The sequence below is a fragment of the Chaetodon auriga genome, chromosome 16, assembly GCF_051107435.1.
Source record: "Chaetodon auriga isolate fChaAug3 chromosome 16, fChaAug3.hap1, whole genome shotgun sequence".
NCBI lineage: Eukaryota > Metazoa > Chordata > Actinopteri > Chaetodontiformes > Chaetodontidae > Chaetodon > Chaetodon auriga.
The window spans coordinates 11,891,055-11,907,765 of record NC_135089.1 but is presented as its reverse complement, the minus strand read 5'-3'; the positions used below and the strand labels follow the sequence as shown (position 1 = coordinate 11,907,765).

The 16,711-nt window shown below is 45.8% G+C and overlaps 2 protein-coding genes across 3 annotated transcripts; both read right to left on the bottom strand.

Moving 5' to 3' along the window:
- Positions 1-5: 5 nt before the first annotated feature.
- Positions 6-11,523, bottom strand: LOC143334715 (testis-expressed protein 2-like). 2 transcript variants are annotated; one of them, XM_076753640.1, is made up of 12 exons: positions 11,079-11,523; positions 6,128-7,470; positions 4,835-5,035; positions 4,185-4,464; positions 3,826-4,013; positions 3,125-3,313; positions 2,425-2,524; positions 1,776-1,908; positions 1,524-1,661; positions 1,028-1,237; positions 809-929; positions 6-712 (listed from the first exon to the last, which is right to left on the bottom strand). In XM_076753640.1, the coding sequence occupies exons 2-12, from the start codon at positions 7,337-7,339 to the stop codon at positions 566-568; spliced, it is 2,919 nt and encodes a 972-aa protein (XP_076609755.1). In that variant the 5' UTR covers positions 7,340-7,470; positions 11,079-11,523; the 3' UTR covers positions 6-565. The 2 variants fall into 2 exon arrangements, with proteins under 2 accessions (XP_076609755.1, XP_076609754.1); XM_076753639.1 differs by lacking the exon at positions 11,079-11,523 and having other exon boundaries at positions 428-712; positions 3,826-4,010; positions 6,128-7,461.
- A 1,786-nt stretch (positions 11,524-13,309) lies between these two features.
- Positions 13,310-16,228, bottom strand: LOC143334176 (uncharacterized). Its single transcript, XM_076752806.1, has 2 exons — positions 15,921-16,228; positions 13,310-15,580 (listed from the first exon to the last, which is right to left on the bottom strand). Exons 1-2 carry the CDS (start codon positions 16,102-16,104, stop codon positions 14,439-14,441), a joined length of 1,326 nt encoding a protein of 441 aa, XP_076608921.1. The 5' UTR covers positions 16,105-16,228; the 3' UTR covers positions 13,310-14,438.
- Between the last annotated feature and the right edge of the window lie 483 nt (positions 16,229-16,711).

Here is a 16,711-nt window from a genome sequence, read left to right as displayed (position 1 = left end):
AGATATAAAGTTTTGAAGAGGTTTTTATTCACTGATAAATCCATGAACATATTAACGCTGTTCAAAACTGACATGCACCGTTGCTGGAACATAACCAGAGCAGATTATCATCTCCACTCAACTCACAATCGACAAAAGGATCAGTGGATTAGAAAATGGATGGATGGTTTGCTGAAACAGTGGTCAACATCTGGTTTTGACGTGCAGTAAATACATCCATTTTTTACAGTCTTGCATCTTGTGTCAGTAGTAGCAATAAATAAAAAACTTGCATTTTGGAAAACCGGCCTTTTATGTGCTCTCACTGGCATCGAGGTGTTAGGTCCAGTTCAGTTATCTTCACAGTAAGGGCCCTGTAGCACCATTCTCACAGTCCTGAGGTCGCTGAGCTCAGTGCACCTTCAGGAGGCATCTGTCCTGCACCGGTTACAACGAGCACCCTCGGGATGAGCACCGAGCTAGCACCCACCTGCAACAGCCTCAGAATCTGGTCAAGACTCGCGGCAATAGCTGCAGAATGCTTATTTTGCATTAACATCGTCCCATCTGTGTCCTCAAAGGGGTACTACTCTGACAGGTAATCCTGAGACTCCATGGAGGACTGCTGAGATGAGGAGTGGACTGAGGATTGGTGGGATGCAGGTGGGTTGTCCAAGCCAGATGTCATTAGGGGCAGATATAGATCGTCCATATTGGGCATGACAAACACTTTCTATTGAGGGGCAGAGGAGGGATAATTAGCGCAATCATTAAAAGTTAGATATGAATGTTTTCAATGATATGGAAAATGTTTCAATGATGGACTCACCTGGAACTCACACTGCAGTTTTTTCTCAATCCATTCAGTGACATGAGTGAAGGTGACCTCCCTCTCTCCGAGCGTGGGGCGCACATGCAGGTCTAACCTGGGAGGCACCCTGAAACTGTACCTGAGGGGACAGAACCAAAGAAAAAGACTGCATGAGAAAGGAAGAAAGAACATTTGAATGTGTGATCTGTAATGAGAGAAAGGAGGGAAACTCAGTACCATATCCTGTCAGTAGGGGGAGGTGGGATGTTGATGGCCAGAGTGCCAGAGAGCTCCAGGACTTCAACGCTGAGCATCAGAGGCATGTTGGACACCTCAGCAATCTTCTTCCTGATGTACTCATTCTCTGTGGCTTTCTGGAAATACTTGGACTTCGCTATCTTGTCCACAAACCTCAAGATCTTCCTGCTTGTGCTGCCACCAGTGTGCCTGCAGGAGGATAAGGACGAGGCCACAAATGTTGTGTAGTGCTTTTAATCTGAAAAGCGATGGCAGTATCAATAGTCTTTCTCCAGAGGAACTAGCCACACCTTTAATGACCTTAGTGGTTGCCATTGTTAATGTCATTGGGTCCACCTGTGCTTCCAAATCAACATTATTCACTACACCTGTGTTTGACAAAGCAAACTATCTGCTGTGAAAAAGTGGCCTTGACCCATGATCCTGGTACATTTAATCTCTGCGGTAGAAAATGCCAGTGAAGTTGTGAATTTACCCTTCAGCTGCTACCACTGTGCTCTTATCTCCCACAGACCCCTGTGGTTCAGAGGGGGGGACATCCTCTTCATCAGACGAGCCTGCGCTGGATGATTCTTCATCACTATCCGCCAGTATGCACAGCCTGGGCTTAGAGCTGAAAAACACACCAGCTTCTTAATGCAAACGACTGAGCTCATTTCTACTCAAGCATGCTCACATTCACCTCCACACTCTCTTTGCCTACTGAGGAATATGAGATGAGCCTCACCCTGCCTGCTGTGCCTCTGGAAAGCTGTGAGCCTCATCCTCTCCTTCTTTACCCAGCTTGCACAGGTTCATCTTAGTCTCCAGGGTCATCTGAAGGCAGCCTGTGTACACCAACTCCAGCTCCAGCCACAGGCCTTGGGGATAAAGGGAGGGAGGGAAAAAACAGCTCACTGACAGCATTAATGCTTCAGATTTCTTAACGAACTCTGATCTAAAGTCTGAGTTGGGTTTGGAGGCTGAGCCAGCAGCGCTTCTAGATCTGGATTGCTAATCCTATTCACTTATGCTTAGGGAGGAGACAATAGAAAGATTTAAGAGCGAGCACGACAAACTCTGTAATGAAACAAATGAGATCAAGACCTGAGCTGCCTGCAGGAGCGTGTCTCAGAGAAGAAATCTGTTGTGCAAACCTTATCTGGTGACTCCTCCACACACATAGTGGGATAGAAAAGAAAAACTAAGAGTCTACAGGCAAGTTAGTGCCTCTGTGGGCAATGCTTTGAACTAAATGCCATCATCAGCATCCAAAATGTAGGTTCTATATGAAAAGCTACTGCAGCTCATCCTGAGGGAGAACATGAATGTCTGTATTAATTTCATGGCACCCCATCCATAATGAGCAGGACGAGCAGGATATTTATCCACTGTACCTCTGCGGTCCAGTGTAGGTTTGGAGGTGCTGAGGACTTGAGGCAGACATGTGCCCATGTCCAGATCCGCCAGAGTCAGCTCATTCATGAAGTACGGCAACTGTAATGAGACAAACAACACTTAATGAGTAAACATGCTGCATTCATGTCAGACGTAAAAACTTCCAAATTGAATGTGTAAAACAAATAGAGAGGCTCAACAGAGGTAGCTAATTATTTCAAACTAATGAGCGAGAGGGGGAAACCCGCAGTGTGTATGAGTGTGTGTGTGTGTGTGTGTGCGTGTGAAGGACAGAGGAGTAAGATAGCGGAGCAAAAAGGATGGTGTGTGTCGAAGAGGGGAGCTGGAAATGAGTAATGAGATCCTGCAGTGCCATCAGTGCTCCTCTATTCGCTTCCCCACCTCCTGCCTTTGGAACCAGAGGGAGTGCATTATCAGCAGACTCTCAAACACACACACACAGGAAAGAGAGCTGCAGCGTCAATATGGCTTAATGTCACATCTTTCAACCTTGTGCACAGACCAGCGCTGTTGTTCGGGTCATATCATCGAGTGACACAGTTTGCTGAGCGCTGACCTACAGGGTATGCACTATGCCTGCCAATGTCATTAGTCAATATGACACTGATGATGCTGTGTGAATATGAATATGAATGTGACTCTAGTTTCCGTGAAAAATAAATTACCCTCGACCCTCACCTTGATCTTGCTGAGCTTCTTCTGGATCTTGTGTGCCACCTGATCGGTCCAGTACTTCTCCTGAAGAAAGTCCCAGAAGATCCTTCCCACCAGGGAGTTCACCCAGGTGGGCTGGCCCTCGGCAGAGCAGCCCCCTGCCCCTACCCCTGCACTGGGCTGTCCTCCTGATCCATGCTCTTCATTGGGAATCTGCAGGGAATAACAGCGAAATAAGGGATTATATGACCCGATAGAGCTGAAATGCAAGATGCAAGGTTTGCCATTTATATGCGAATCTATCCTCAAGCCCCATTTATGCTGACTCTCATACTGATTCTGCATTTAGCGCCGCTAAACAATAGGACAGACTGTGTCTACGTGGGGTGCCAGTCCCCAACCACCAAAGCCAGGATTAGCAGCTCGGTCAGGTATGCTGCAGATGTACCACAGTCAGCTGCTAATAATATCCTCCCAGCCAGGTGACACCTGATATTTCTGCACATTGACATTTGGTCTAGTCAGCAAGGATGTGTTTAGCTGAGGCAGCATGCTAGGCAAGGCTGGTCTGAGCACAGAATAGAACAATGGAAGAGTAGCTGATATAGACCAGCTCTGATCAATAGGAGTTATGTATCGTGTTATCACGACATGTAGATGGCAAGTAGAGCTGATCATGTGATGCTTGGCCTAATACTAGATCTCAAAGCTAAGGTGTTGTTGACCTTCTTGTGGGTTGTGGGGCTTCCCTTGTCACTATGGCAGGGGCTGGGGGTGGGATTGCAATTCTGTGAGACAATCAGTTGAGTCATGTAGGTGCTGTAGTCCAATAGCGTTCTTGTTTTCATAGCTCCGGGCAAGTCTCGCAGCTCCTCTGTGCTTTCTTTAACAGCGTCTCCGCCACAGGGTGCTTCTGAGAAACAAAGAAGACAGACATGAAGCGAAGGAGCTGGTAAATATAAGTCCAGGAGTGACTGAAATATGAATCTGTCCTGCAAACATGGAGGTAAGGCTTGTAGTCTGCAGACAGTATTTCACCCAACTGCATTGATCCCGATCACCATTAACTGTAACATCTTCTTACCTGTGTTCTCCTCCCCGCTCTCACTGCTCTTGGCTCCAGCCTGGGAGGCAGTGGTGAAGTGCTGGAACCACTCCTCCTTCTCTCTCCCTGTGCGGCCAAACAGGTGCAGGGTGACAGGAAGCTGGTGGTCCTGGACCCTGTGTCTCTCTGCCCTTTCTTCCTCCTCCTGCCCCTCAACCACACTCTCCTCCCCGACCTCCCCCTCAGGCAGAGTGATGCAGATGGGGTATTTCTTGTTCCACACCCTCTTGCGAGCCAAACCAGGCGGCAACAGAGACACCTGGGATCAAAATCAGCAGAGGAATGTTAAAGGAAAAGAGTCATTTTCTTTTTATCCATATTTTCTTTCTACAAGAGATTCTGGCCGGCAGAAACTGTGTTGACAGTTTGCCATTGCCAGAGCTCTCCCCTCATTGATTAGACTGTGTGTTATTCTGTTACCCTATTGGAAGCTACCGCCTCAATATACGAATGAGACAGCAGCCGGGTCAAGTTAATTCAGAGCATCATCACTTCGGTTGTAATCCGTCTGGTCTTTCACCTCCGTGTACGATGACAAGGTGGGTGCAGAGAGATGGGTGTGAAGAGTTCAGGCGAGAGGTCACCTTGCCTCCCCCTTTTAACTCAACTCTTTTTGCAAAAGCACTGACCTTACAGTTAGCCAGCTGGTAAGTGCGTGAACGCAAAAACGAGGCCTCGTGGGGCATCTCGTCGAACCCTGCCCACCGGGGGATGTTAGCACGCGGGTATGCCAGGCGCAGACGGCTGCCCTCCAGGGTCACATGGACAGAGTGTGTGATGGACGGGTGGAAAGTCTCAGGGTCGTAGCTGTGCGTCTCATTCATCCAGCCCTGGAGAAAATGATGGGGGTGTTAAACCCAACAGGGTGAAATCATCGCAAGCGGCCACACAGTCAGTCACAAACCACACTTTTCCTTTCAGAACAGAAATATATTGAAAGGTGCATTTGGGTGCTTTTAACTGACAATATATGCATGTATCCGAAAATCTAGCAAAGACTCTACTCAGGCAAATGAAGGTTCACTGTGTGTGGTGCAAACTGCAACAATACAGCTCAGCAGGAGGGGAAACATGAGACACGGCAGAATGCATCTGTCTCATTTAACACTGTGGACGAGTCTTTGAAGTAGCCCACAGTCTGCAGTTAGCAACTCCTCCAGCCTCGTCATAAACTTTGCCTTCTGAACCTGCTAACTCTGCATTTATGGAGGCAGCCAGTCCCACGCTCTCAGCAGAGCTGTCAAGAACTGCTTTGAGAACGCTATTATCAAAATAACCTGCTTTTAAGACGCTGAAAGTGCTGCGCTTGAGGGCAGTTTTTTTTCTACAGTAATTACCTCAAAACTAATCCATTAAGCGGCACCAATAGCACTATCTTTAATGCCATCCAGTGACTCACATGGCTGCTGCTGTTTGTTGTTTTGATCTCTCAGCCTGCAGAACAAACATTAGAGCTTGAACTTCATTTCCATGCAGCCAAATCAGTAACAGGAAAACAAGAACTACTGAGGAGCAGCTGCAGAAAACAGAGCAGGACTACAGCTAAGATGCTGGTGTTCGGCAGGTATAAGGTTTATCATCATCACCATCTTACTTTAGTGTGTTAGCATGCTGACATTTGCTAATTAGCACAAAATTTAGCTGAGGATGGTGGGAATGTCATCAGTTTAGTGGGTATATTAACCAATGAAAAGTGGTGGTCCAGCCGACACTGCTATCCCTAGCTCTAAAAAATCCCTAATCCCACCCTACATCAGACAAAAAAAGAGTCTTACTGATTTCAGACCAGTGGTCCTTCCACATCAGTACCTGGCTTTTTGCTCTCCACTACCCTTCCATGTGTAATACTTTGCATAGATGAAAAGTCTCTTTCATGTCTACGCCTCTCTTTGTTTATATACTGTGTTTCACTCATTCATTACCTCTAGGGTTTCTGGATCTGTGAGCTCTCCATCCAGCGGATCCATGTTCAGAGGTCTGGACTTGCTCAAACGAGAGCCCTTGCTTCTTGCGGATGAGCGTCGTGGGGCAAACATGAACACCACCACCAGGCCCAACATAAAGCCACATGCAACCCCCACGGACAGGCCTGTCAAATAGGAGGGCAGGGGCAACACAAAGAAGCCGTAAGCTAGAAGACCCACAGGCAAGAGCCAGTGAAGAGGCAGTGATGAGCCCGGCACTGTGACTCGAGACTGGGAGTGACTTTTGTGATGAGTCCCTCTGGATCCGTTCTGGAGCTCCACCACCTGAATCATATCTCCATAAGTACGGATTTCAAAATGGCTGTCTCTACTGTGGGTGTGGCGTTCTGCTGAGGTGGAGGACTTTATTACAGAGCCCTGTTGGAGTCTTTTCAGCGGCGTGTCACAAACACCTCTAGGCTCACCGTCAGTTCTCCTCCGGCACTTAAGATCCACATCTTCACTGTCTTTCCCACAGCTGCCTTGGGAAGCAGGGGAGTCTCCGGCTCCAGAAGCTCTTCCCTGCTTGGGGCTGCCGGAGCTTTCATCACCCATGATCTTACTGAGCATGCTCAGTGGATCCTGCATGGCCTCGGAGAACTTCCTCCGTGTGTCCTCCAGCTCCGCGATCAGCGAGCTGCCCCTGGGTTCAGAGGGAGGTATGCTTCCTGTGTATGGAGGCGATACCCAGTCGTCATCCTCACTCAGTCCTCCTGCTTCAGGCCTGGCTTCAGGGATCTTTGGATGGGTAAGCTGCTTCCAGGGATGCAGATGCAGCTTGGAGTCTGACTTGGAGAGGTTGACCTCTGGCTCGACCCGGCGGGAAATCTCTGTGCTCAGGGATTTGACCAGGCTGAGCAGAGGTTTTCCTCGGAGAGAGCTGCTCTCGCTCGGCTCCAGCTCTGTGGAGGAGGATTTCACCAGGTTTGTGTTGACAAGCAGGCCTGCTGATGAGGCTGATAGATCAGCTAAAGAGCCCGGGGATGAGGGGGAGTGAGGCAGGTAGGGGGGCTGGGAGCGATGGCCTTGGCTCAGGTCCAAATCCATCCCGAGGGTGAGGTCAGGCTGGCTCTCCCTACCTTTTGGTTTTTCTTTGGAAAAAGCCACAGTGGGACCTTCATCAGGGCGGTCTAAGCTGAAGATGAGCTTGCTCTCCTCCATGCTGGCCATCAACCTGCAGCTATTGTGAAAATGTGGTCAACCAAATGGAGCAGCAGTCCCTGAAGACACGGAGTTTGGCGCCAGCACAGGTAGACTTGTAACTTCCTCTTCAGGCGTCTTATCGTCCATCACGCCAGATGCTGGAAATATGGTGAGAAACAAGGAAAGCATATTGAAATGTGGTTATTTGAACATGCTTACATTTAATGACACCATGACATTTTACATTACATAAAGAGTCTCTGCTGCTTCTTCATCTGCTGCTCTGACCCTTTTCCTCTCCATCGCTTTTCTAATTTCGTCTCCCCTTGCACCTCTCAACCTTTCTCTTTAATCTTCTCTGTACTTCCTCGTTTGTCCTTTTTACTGTAGCTTTGCAGCGAGACAGGAAACTCTGTGTGTTTCACAGTGTGTGTGCTTGTGTTTTCTGCTGGAATCATCGGGAGGAGTCCTTAGCACGGATGCTTTAATCCCACAATCAAAGTTGATCTCAAACTAGATGCAGAGATCCGACTCATTCGCCTTGTTTCTGCTTAATTGTCACACTTGTTTGATCCAAGACTCCCAGTACAAAACGGTTTTCTTCTCCTGTCTTATCTTTCCTGCAGACATTGAGGACTGTTACTCGTTTACCTTCAATCACAAGCTCACATCTCCAAACTCATGACTACCTGAGGTTTGATGTAAGTAAAACACAGGAGGAAACAATTTCATCTGTGATAGCATCTGCTCGTGTGGATAATGAGTGCGAACACATGCTGGAGAGCTGCAGAGACAAACAAATGCCCACACTTGACCAACCACTCAAAATAAACATATGCACCCTCACTTTAACTCCATCTGTGGTTTTGTAACCAAGATTTACAGCCTGCCTTGTAATTACTTTCTCCCTTCATATTGAACTCTCTTGCTAAAAATAATATCTGTTACAACTCAGAGTAAGAGCTCATTTACAATTAGTGAGGCTTAAGCTTCACCGTGGCGTGAATATAACTGAGAAAAGAAGCTGCCTTTTTTCCTACCACACCCTAACTGCTGCCTATTGCGCCAACAATTAGACACTCCCTCAGGGGAAATCAGGGCTTTGAGAGCAAATGGATCTGTAACAAGCTGTTTGCAGCTTGGTTACATGTGACAATCACTGACATGAATCATGGCAAGCAGGCATCACAGCCCATCTTTGGTACGATCCAGACTGAGAGTGGATTAACTGTAATCCTCCATATTAAAGAGGCTTTTATGACAGGAAATTAAGACACTTGGGACATGAATTAAATCTGATGAATGGGCAATCACTGTGCCTTTCAATTCCAGATACATTTTCAGATGTCATTTGCTTGTGCTAGCTGTCAGCCACACACACATAATGCAGTGGCACATAACAATCTGGCTACAAGTGTCTGTAATTATAGAGAAGAGCAGCACGAGAAAAGGAGGAGCTAATTTTTAAGCATAATCAACCAGTAAAAGCACAAAAGGTGCTCATCTCCCCAAAGAAGCTAATAAGTGGGCCCCGAGTTAAGATAATCTTATCTGATATTTGTAAATACATGCTTATTCTGAAATTGATGGCAGCAGCACGTTTCAAACAAGTTGGGACAGGAGTTGGTGGAATGTTCCAGAAACACCTGTTTGGAACATTCCACTGGTAAATGGGTTCATTGGCAACAGGTGATAGTATCATGATTGGGTGTGAAAGAGGCATCCTGGAAAGGCTCAGTCGCTCACAAGCGAGGATGGAGTGAGGTTCACCACTTTGTGAACACATGATTATAAGAAGAAGATTAGTACATGGGTTGAGAAACACTGCTGTCAGTAAACACAGTTCATTTGCATTCTGTTTTAATTGATATTGAACACAAAGTACCAACTTTTTTGGAATCAGGGTTGGACTAATTCCTGACATTTAGAGGCCACATTTGTACATAAAAGCAGCAACAGCAAATGTAAATAGTTTATTATAAATACCAGTCCTGACCTGGATGAAACCAATTTACAAGGCTACAGAGAGTTATTTGTTACCATGTTGCTAGCATAATTTAACTCTCCCACTGGCTCCAGCCTAATTTCCTCACTTTTCTGCATGCTGTTGCACACAAGGAGAGATATTAATTTTAGCACCAACCTGCTGGGCTGTTTGTCAAATCTAATTATTCAAAAGTGCTGCTCCGCAGGGCTCAAGAAGCCCCAGACAGCCCTGCATTACCCTAATCAATTTCTACTTTGGAGTCAATTTGGATCAGTTCATGCTGACAGGGAGAGGAAAACCTTTGCTGCTCTGTGGAATTTGGAGTCGGCAGGGATTTGGCAGTTTTCCAGTCAGGACTGTAGATGAACCTCTGCAGGCACGAGACAGAAGAAAAAGCATAAGAGAACCTCAGTTTTGGTTTGTCTCTTGAGAGTGGAAAGTGGATCAGATTTTCACTATATCATAATTAGGAAAGGAAGATTTTTTTAATGTGGTTTGTGTAAAAACTCTTTGATGCTCCTAACTGGTGCTGTAAAACATGTCTCCCACAGGAAATGGCAAATGGAGGGAACAGTCTTACAAATGATCACAGAGCTGCAATCTGCTCCAGCTGAAATGCACTTCATATCAACATTTTCCACAAGAATCTGACTTTGACTTTGACAGGAAACGTCACCTTAGAGCTCCAGCTAATGATTATTTTCACTATCAATCAAAAAAAGTCACAATTTCTCTGGGACAAAGGTGACGTCTCCAAATGTCTCATTTTGCTCAAGCAAAGGATAAAAACCCAATGAATGGACCAAAATGTTGCTTTAGGACACATTTTTTTGATTGGACTGCACTAAGTCACCTGCAGACTTTGACCATTACGTGACAAAGTGGCGTGTGGGTGTTGATAACAGTAGATGGTTGTGGTTGCTGACACTCTGCGTGACTCCAGGCCGCTCAGTGAGGAGGAGAAGTTAATGAAGTTGACATTAATGAAGTGTGGAGAGGTATTGCTTGCTACCAGACATTTTTAATGACAAAGTATTAGAGGGAGATTAATCAAAACAGCACAGAGGAAAGTGATGTCAAAGCCTCTGTATTTGCTTCTGATGGGATGGGTGCATTAAAGGGTCTATCAATGAGCATAGACAGTAGTCAGAATGGATTAAAAGCGACAGGAAGAAATGACGTGACCATCAGAAAATCCCACTTTTATCCCCGAAGCTGGTATGAGATTGAAATCCCTCCCAAAAAAATCATGTCTTTCCAACTCTGTCCTCCGTTTGGCCTTTCAATCCTGTCTAAACAAGGACAATAGGATAGATAAGACAGGGGGAGAACTTGATGAAAGCCCAGTTGGAGTGCTGTATGAGACCATGAGAGAGGACTGTTTATGCATCCTGGCATCACACAGAGAGGCAGGTCATTTGTCTCAATGGCGCTCCTGTGCTTAATCCTGTCCTCAAACTACCATTTGACCCTTCTCACTGGCACATTTGGCACAGGGCTGTTTGTGTAGGTATCACATGGTCAGCCTCACTGAAGCTGGACTTCATCTCATTAAGCAAAGGTTAACACACTGTTTATGGACACCATCACTCAGGCGTTTAAACGCCCCCCTTTGGTCCCTTTAAACTTTTTCTCCTCATGAGGTACTGCCATTCCAAGAGACCACAAAGCATCACCGCATTTTCGGTCTGAGCTGTCTGTCCTCACCTGTGGAGAAGTGCTCTGACTGAGGCACGGATTGATGCACTATGCCGCTGTACGTAAAACCACAGCACTAACCTGAATCCGGCCAGCTGCTCCTGTGGCATCAGTGTCAGGTTTCTGTGCAGAAATGAGCTTCAAGTGCAGGCTGCAGTGATCGGTCTGATGCTGCAGAGTGCTGCACACGGGGACGCGCACCACCACCGACCGCAGGCAACCAATATCCATTCAACTTCACTCAGATTGTCGCGAATCGTCGTTGCAACATCTCCCAAACTCCTTTAAAAAGATGTTCCCCCCCAAATGAACAGCTCAGCTTTGAGCTAAACGCGTCAGCAACGTTGCCTCCGTTTGTCATCGCTTATTCCTTCCGCTCCAGGAGGCGTCAACCCAATACAGAATAATGTGATTACTGGAGTCCGGGCTGCAGACTGGACTGGAAACTCTAATCCAGATTAGACTGGAGAGGCCAACAGTTGACAAAGCGACTCCTCCTCTCTGCTTTCTGCGCTCAGCGTCAAAACACAGTCTGAGCTCAACTCTGCCTCTCTGACACCGCAGTCGTCAGTACGCAGACTTATGTAATTGCGCGACCTGGAAAATCCATGTCAAAAGACTCTTAATTATAACACAGATTACTTCTTCACTATTCTTCTGATTTCAAGGACGCACCATTCTCAGTTCTGCATATTTCCAAACTGCATATGTTCAGAAATCCCCTCGAATTTAATCATTTGCAATCTTATCTCACTGTTGAGACTTCCTTTTGTTTAATTAAATATCTGCGATCTTGGCCATTAAGTTTGTATCTGGGTCTGAAATCAATAAATGCAGCGTTAGTGTGAGGGCAGACAGGAAAGGGGGGGACAACAGCTGGCTTATGGCTTTTGGGATGCGCATGGATTATTATTACTTCCTGCTCATGAGAGCAGGCCAGCAGCCCACACACTGTCAGACCAGGGAGGTAATAACCTCACCTAATGTGCCCTGACGTTTAGCTGCTGGCTGCGCCAAATTTTAAGGACAGGTTGTACACACTTAGTGTCAAAATGCTGCAGGAATGGTGCTCTGTGTGTGTCTTGCTAATATCTGTGACATGCTTTCGTTATCAGATCTCACATGGTGTCTGAAGGCTGATGCTCTGTACTACTGGTTACTTAGAGCAAATGACAGAAAATATAAAGTGCTGCAGAAACTCCAATCTGAGGATGATGCGAGTTTAACGCAGCTCCAGACGGATGAACCACTTCCTCTTTTCTTTGGTGCAAGTCCTTAAACTTTTTTGACAGGAGCAGCAGGAGTCTCGAGGTGTCCCAGCAGAAAGGACATCAGGGCTGTGTGCTGCTGCTGCAGAGTGTGAAGGTGTGAAACAGTGTTAACACACACATGGCTTCAATGATGTGTAATATATGTTTTCCTGGTGTCAGCCAATGTTACTGACAGCTGTAGGCATCACCAGAGTAACTTGGGTGTGTCTGCTGCCACCTGTTGGCCAAACTGCAGAAGTAGAAATGCCTCTTTTAGAGCAGCAGGGTGAAGCTGTCACCTGCCCCTCATTGGAAGTCTTAAGCATCCAGATTGCAACAAGGCTTTTTTTTACTACACAAAAGTAGCCTTGGATGGAAGAACTCATTTTATCAGATGAGCCTCAGCCACATGCATGTATATCTGTTCTTGACTTGGTCGTGGGACTGTGAATGTCTTGGGACAACACATATGAACAATAAATCAAGCTGTCAATGATGCATTGTTACCTAAAAAAAGCTTATCCACATGGGATTTTCCATGCATGTATTGGTTCCTTGATGCTGTGTGTGCATGCTTATGCTGAACCAACAGATGACTCAAATAGTTTCTCGCATGATGCACAACTACACAGTCTCTCCCCTGCACGGGTCCTCATGTGCAGTCAGATGCTGTTTGGACAGAGGTTTTCCCACCGTCTTCACATTTACAGTCTTGAATCCTCGTGTGTATATCTTTGAATGTATTTGTAGAGAGCCGGAGATGGTAAACGTCTTGCCACTAACATCACATTTTCAATGTTTAATGTGAAATATAGCATATCGGCTAACAGAGCTTGATTTAAACAGAAATACATGTACTGTCTAAATTCAGGTGAGTAGCCAAGCCATAATGTGGCTAAGGAAAATTACATATGCCATCCTGAATATCTACATAGGCTAGCTGCAGGCTTGTTATAACAGCCATAAATCTGTAGTACACACATGTAGGGACCTTTAAACTGAGTACAAGTTGTTTGGACAGAAGGGTATATTTGGTGTAAAGAAATACAGACTACAGTGATGTGACAAGACAGGATATTAAACTTTATTGCTCCCATGTGGAAACTTGGTTTCACCATAAGAAGATAATACACAGAACAAATACAAAAATACACACATGAAATGTGCTGCCCGCTGACAGTCAGGCTCTGGTTTTACCCATGAGCCTCAGTTAACCGTCTTGATGTGTGTCAACACATTCTAAGTTTACACACAGACATTTCCTTTCTAATTCGGCTTTGAATCAGTGTATGCAAATAAAAGATGATAAAATTAAAAAAAAAAAAACATTCTTTAATTCTTTGCTTTGTCTGTCTGTGCAAATAGGTTGGAAAGCAACACTTACAATGAGTATAACTGCGGTATCATCAATCAATCTCATGGGGGAGCAGCGATGGACGGTCCTTTGGCTTGCTCTCTGTAATACTGTTTTGAATCCTCAAGTTTGACAATATGGTCGCCATTTTGGTCTTTTGGAAGCCAGAAGTGACCATATTTGGATGAGAGGGTGGGGGTGGGGAAGGTATGCATTTGCTACGTCTCCATCCTGACTGAGAACACGAGGACACACCGTAGTAGCAACCTGTTAATCACAAGGCAGTGACATCCTAAAACATCACCTGCTTTATCATCTATTTTACTCTAAATGGGACCATAACTTACAAAGTGAACGTCATGCTGTTTTAAAGAAGACTTGAAACTATCGATTAAGACCATAAACTCATTAGGAAACTGTTTACTGAGGTAATAAATCAAGTGAGAAGTACGGTCAGTCTCTCATAAGCTCACATACAACTGAACTTCTTTTTGCAACTAGTGCAGTCTCCCCCTGCTGGCCATTAGAGAGAATGCAGGTTTAAGGCACTTCCACATTGGCCTCACTTTTCAGACCAGGGAGCTCCATCCACTGTTTACACAGTCTATGAATTTCCACCTATTTGCACATGTGGTCACATGACTCTTCACCTGACACTAGCAAACAAAGGCAGAAAATGTCCCAGAAAATTCATGGTGAGATGATTCACTTCAGGTAAATCAGTGTGTGCTGATGCCAGAAGCTACATGACATGCACCAACTAACAGCTATGCACATATGAGCTGCAGCCATGAACCCTTCATGTCTAACTCAAGGTTGGAGATGGTCCGACGGTTTTCACTCCGTGGCGGCCTTTTCGTGAGTTTGCAGGTGCACCTTGAGATTAGGTGCAAACCTGTATCTCATACCACAAACGTGGCAGGCGTACGGCCTCTCTCCCGTGTGGGTGGTCCTGTGTCGGGTCATCTGTCCGCTTTGGCGAAAACGTTTGCCACAGATGTCACATGGGTACGGTTTCTCTCCTGAATGGTACCTCATGTGTGTTTTGAGGTGACTGCTCGTGTTAAACAGTTTGCCACACAGGCCACAATGATACGGTCTCTCCCCCGAATGACTTCTTTTATGAATGGTGAGGTTCTGGCTCTGACTGAACGCCTTTCCACAAACATCACAGTGATACGGTTTCTCCCCTGAATGCGTCCTCACGTGCACGATCAGGTGCTCTCGTCTGTAAAATGTTTTGCCACATTCTTGACACATGAACTCTTTTACGCCCGTGTGGATTCTCTCGTGCAGCCGGAGACAGCGGTTATTAGCAAAAGTCTTGCCACAAATGTCACAAAAATCTGTTTTGTTGTGACAACCTTTTAAATGAGTTATCAGCTCTTTTGTAGACTGGTGCGTCGTCCCACACACAGTGCAATCGCTTCTGTTCTCGTGTGTTTTTATGTGCTTCATCAAAGAGCCGATGTACTGGAAGCCCTTGCCACATAAATGGCAAAAGCTGCGTCCCTTTTCGTTTTTAGATTTGTCACACTGCAACACTGCCTGGCCCTTCTTATCAACGCTGCCACTTTGTCCTTGGGACAACTTTCCTTTCTGTTCCATCGTTTTCATCTGGTCTCCTTTGCTATTCACCACCTCCTCATCGTCTTCACTGTCCTCTCTCTGTGCTGCAGAGCAGTCTGAAGACACTGACGGCTGATCTTGCTCGCTTTTCACTATTTCAGGAGAAAGAACTTCAATCTCTTGTGTTTGACTGTCATCCCCCACTTCCTCCTGCTCTTCTTTTATCTTGGACACCTTGAAGTCCGTCTCAACCAAGCAGTAATTCCAGGTATCATTGTTCATATCTGTGCTGGTTTGAGAGGGTCCTGGGACCTCAGTGCTCAGACTGAAGTTGGGCTCTTCCTGTGCTGAGGGTGCTGTGGTCTCCTGCAGTGGCGAGGCATCACTGCTGGTCAGTGAAGGCTTTCCAGCTACAAAAAAGATGGCAGCACAAGTTACCAACAGCCTGTAAGACTCAAAGGCACAAACAGTATGCTCTCTGTCCGAATTCCCCATCTGAGAATATCTGGAAAAGTGTTGCTACTCTGAAGTGCAGTGCAGTATTCACAGTACTCGAATACTTCCACTACTGTAGCAGCAGGGCTGGTACAGTACTTCGTGAGTGGCTCGTGGTCGTACGCGCATGCGCGGACAAGGGGGGCGCAACATCCACAGCTACTTCTTTAGCTAACACCACACGACTAAATGCAGTGCGCAGTGTATAGGAGAGTAAAACACTACTAAACAATAGATTTAACGGGAGTCCCAAACCTGGTTTCTTTCGCAGGAGGTCTAGCTGCTGTCGCAGACTTTCCACCTCCTCTTTAGATCGACTAACTTCGGCTTCGTACAGAGCTAACGTGATGGTTTTCTCCACCTCCCCGAGGATCTCCTCCGCTGCTGAGTACAGCCGCTGATGGACGAAAGACCTCAGCTGAAACATCGTGGTGTCCATGTCTCAGGAGAGAGCTGTGACACAAAAACATCCGCGGTAGTAGCCGGCTAGCAAGAAGATGTCAGCTAAAGTAGCTCAAAGCAGTCAACTCTACAGTTTGTGAAACGCTAATAGATAAAACATTACTTCCGGTTTTAATCATTCATAATAAAAGTGTTAATTCCGAAGAGCGATGAAGGAAGTACTTCACAACAACAAAGCAACATCACCCTGAAGGTGAACATAAGGCATAAAACAGCAAAAACCTTGGCTACATTAAACTAAATTTGAATTTAGAAACTGAAACGAGTACCAAAATCTAACTCTAAATAGTGTAGAAATGCATTGATAATGCTTGGCAATGTGCTGTACAGTTGTAGTGCAAGATTAACAATGATAAAAACAGTTTCTTTTTGTTGGACTTTTGGATATAAAAGAGCAAGAGGATAACACAGATCACTGGCTGAACAGATGATACCGTGAATCAGTGTAATATAAACAAAAAATATACACCAAAACACCTCTACTGGCCTGCTTTTATTCCTCCTTTAAATCAAATCGATCATGAAAAGGAAAGTATTTAGTTAAAGTAAGTTATTTCAACTTTAACTAACCAGTAAGCAGGAAT

Bases quoted from the DNA above. Each gene is read 5' to 3' on its own strand.
- LOC143334715 (XM_076753640.1), bottom strand. From the start codon at position 7,339: ATGGCCAGCATGGAGGAGAGCAAGCTCATCTTCAGCTTAGACCGCCCT. The intron at 2,525-3,124 runs GTGAGGGTCGAG...GTCTCATTACAG, and splicing joins AGAAGCTCAGCAAGATCAAG to TTGCCGTACTTCATGAATGA. The intron at 1,909-2,424 runs GTACAGTGGATA...TTTATCCCCAAG, and splicing joins ACCTACACTGGACCGCAGAG to GCCTGTGGCTGGAGCTGGAG.
- LOC143334176 (XM_076752806.1), bottom strand. From the start codon at position 16,104: ATGGACACCACGATGTTTCAGCTGAGGTCTTTCGTCCATCAGCGGCTG. The intron at 15,581-15,920 runs GTTTGGGACTCC...TCTTTTTTGTAG, and splicing joins CCTCCTGCGAAAGAAACCAG to CTGGAAAGCCTTCACTGACC.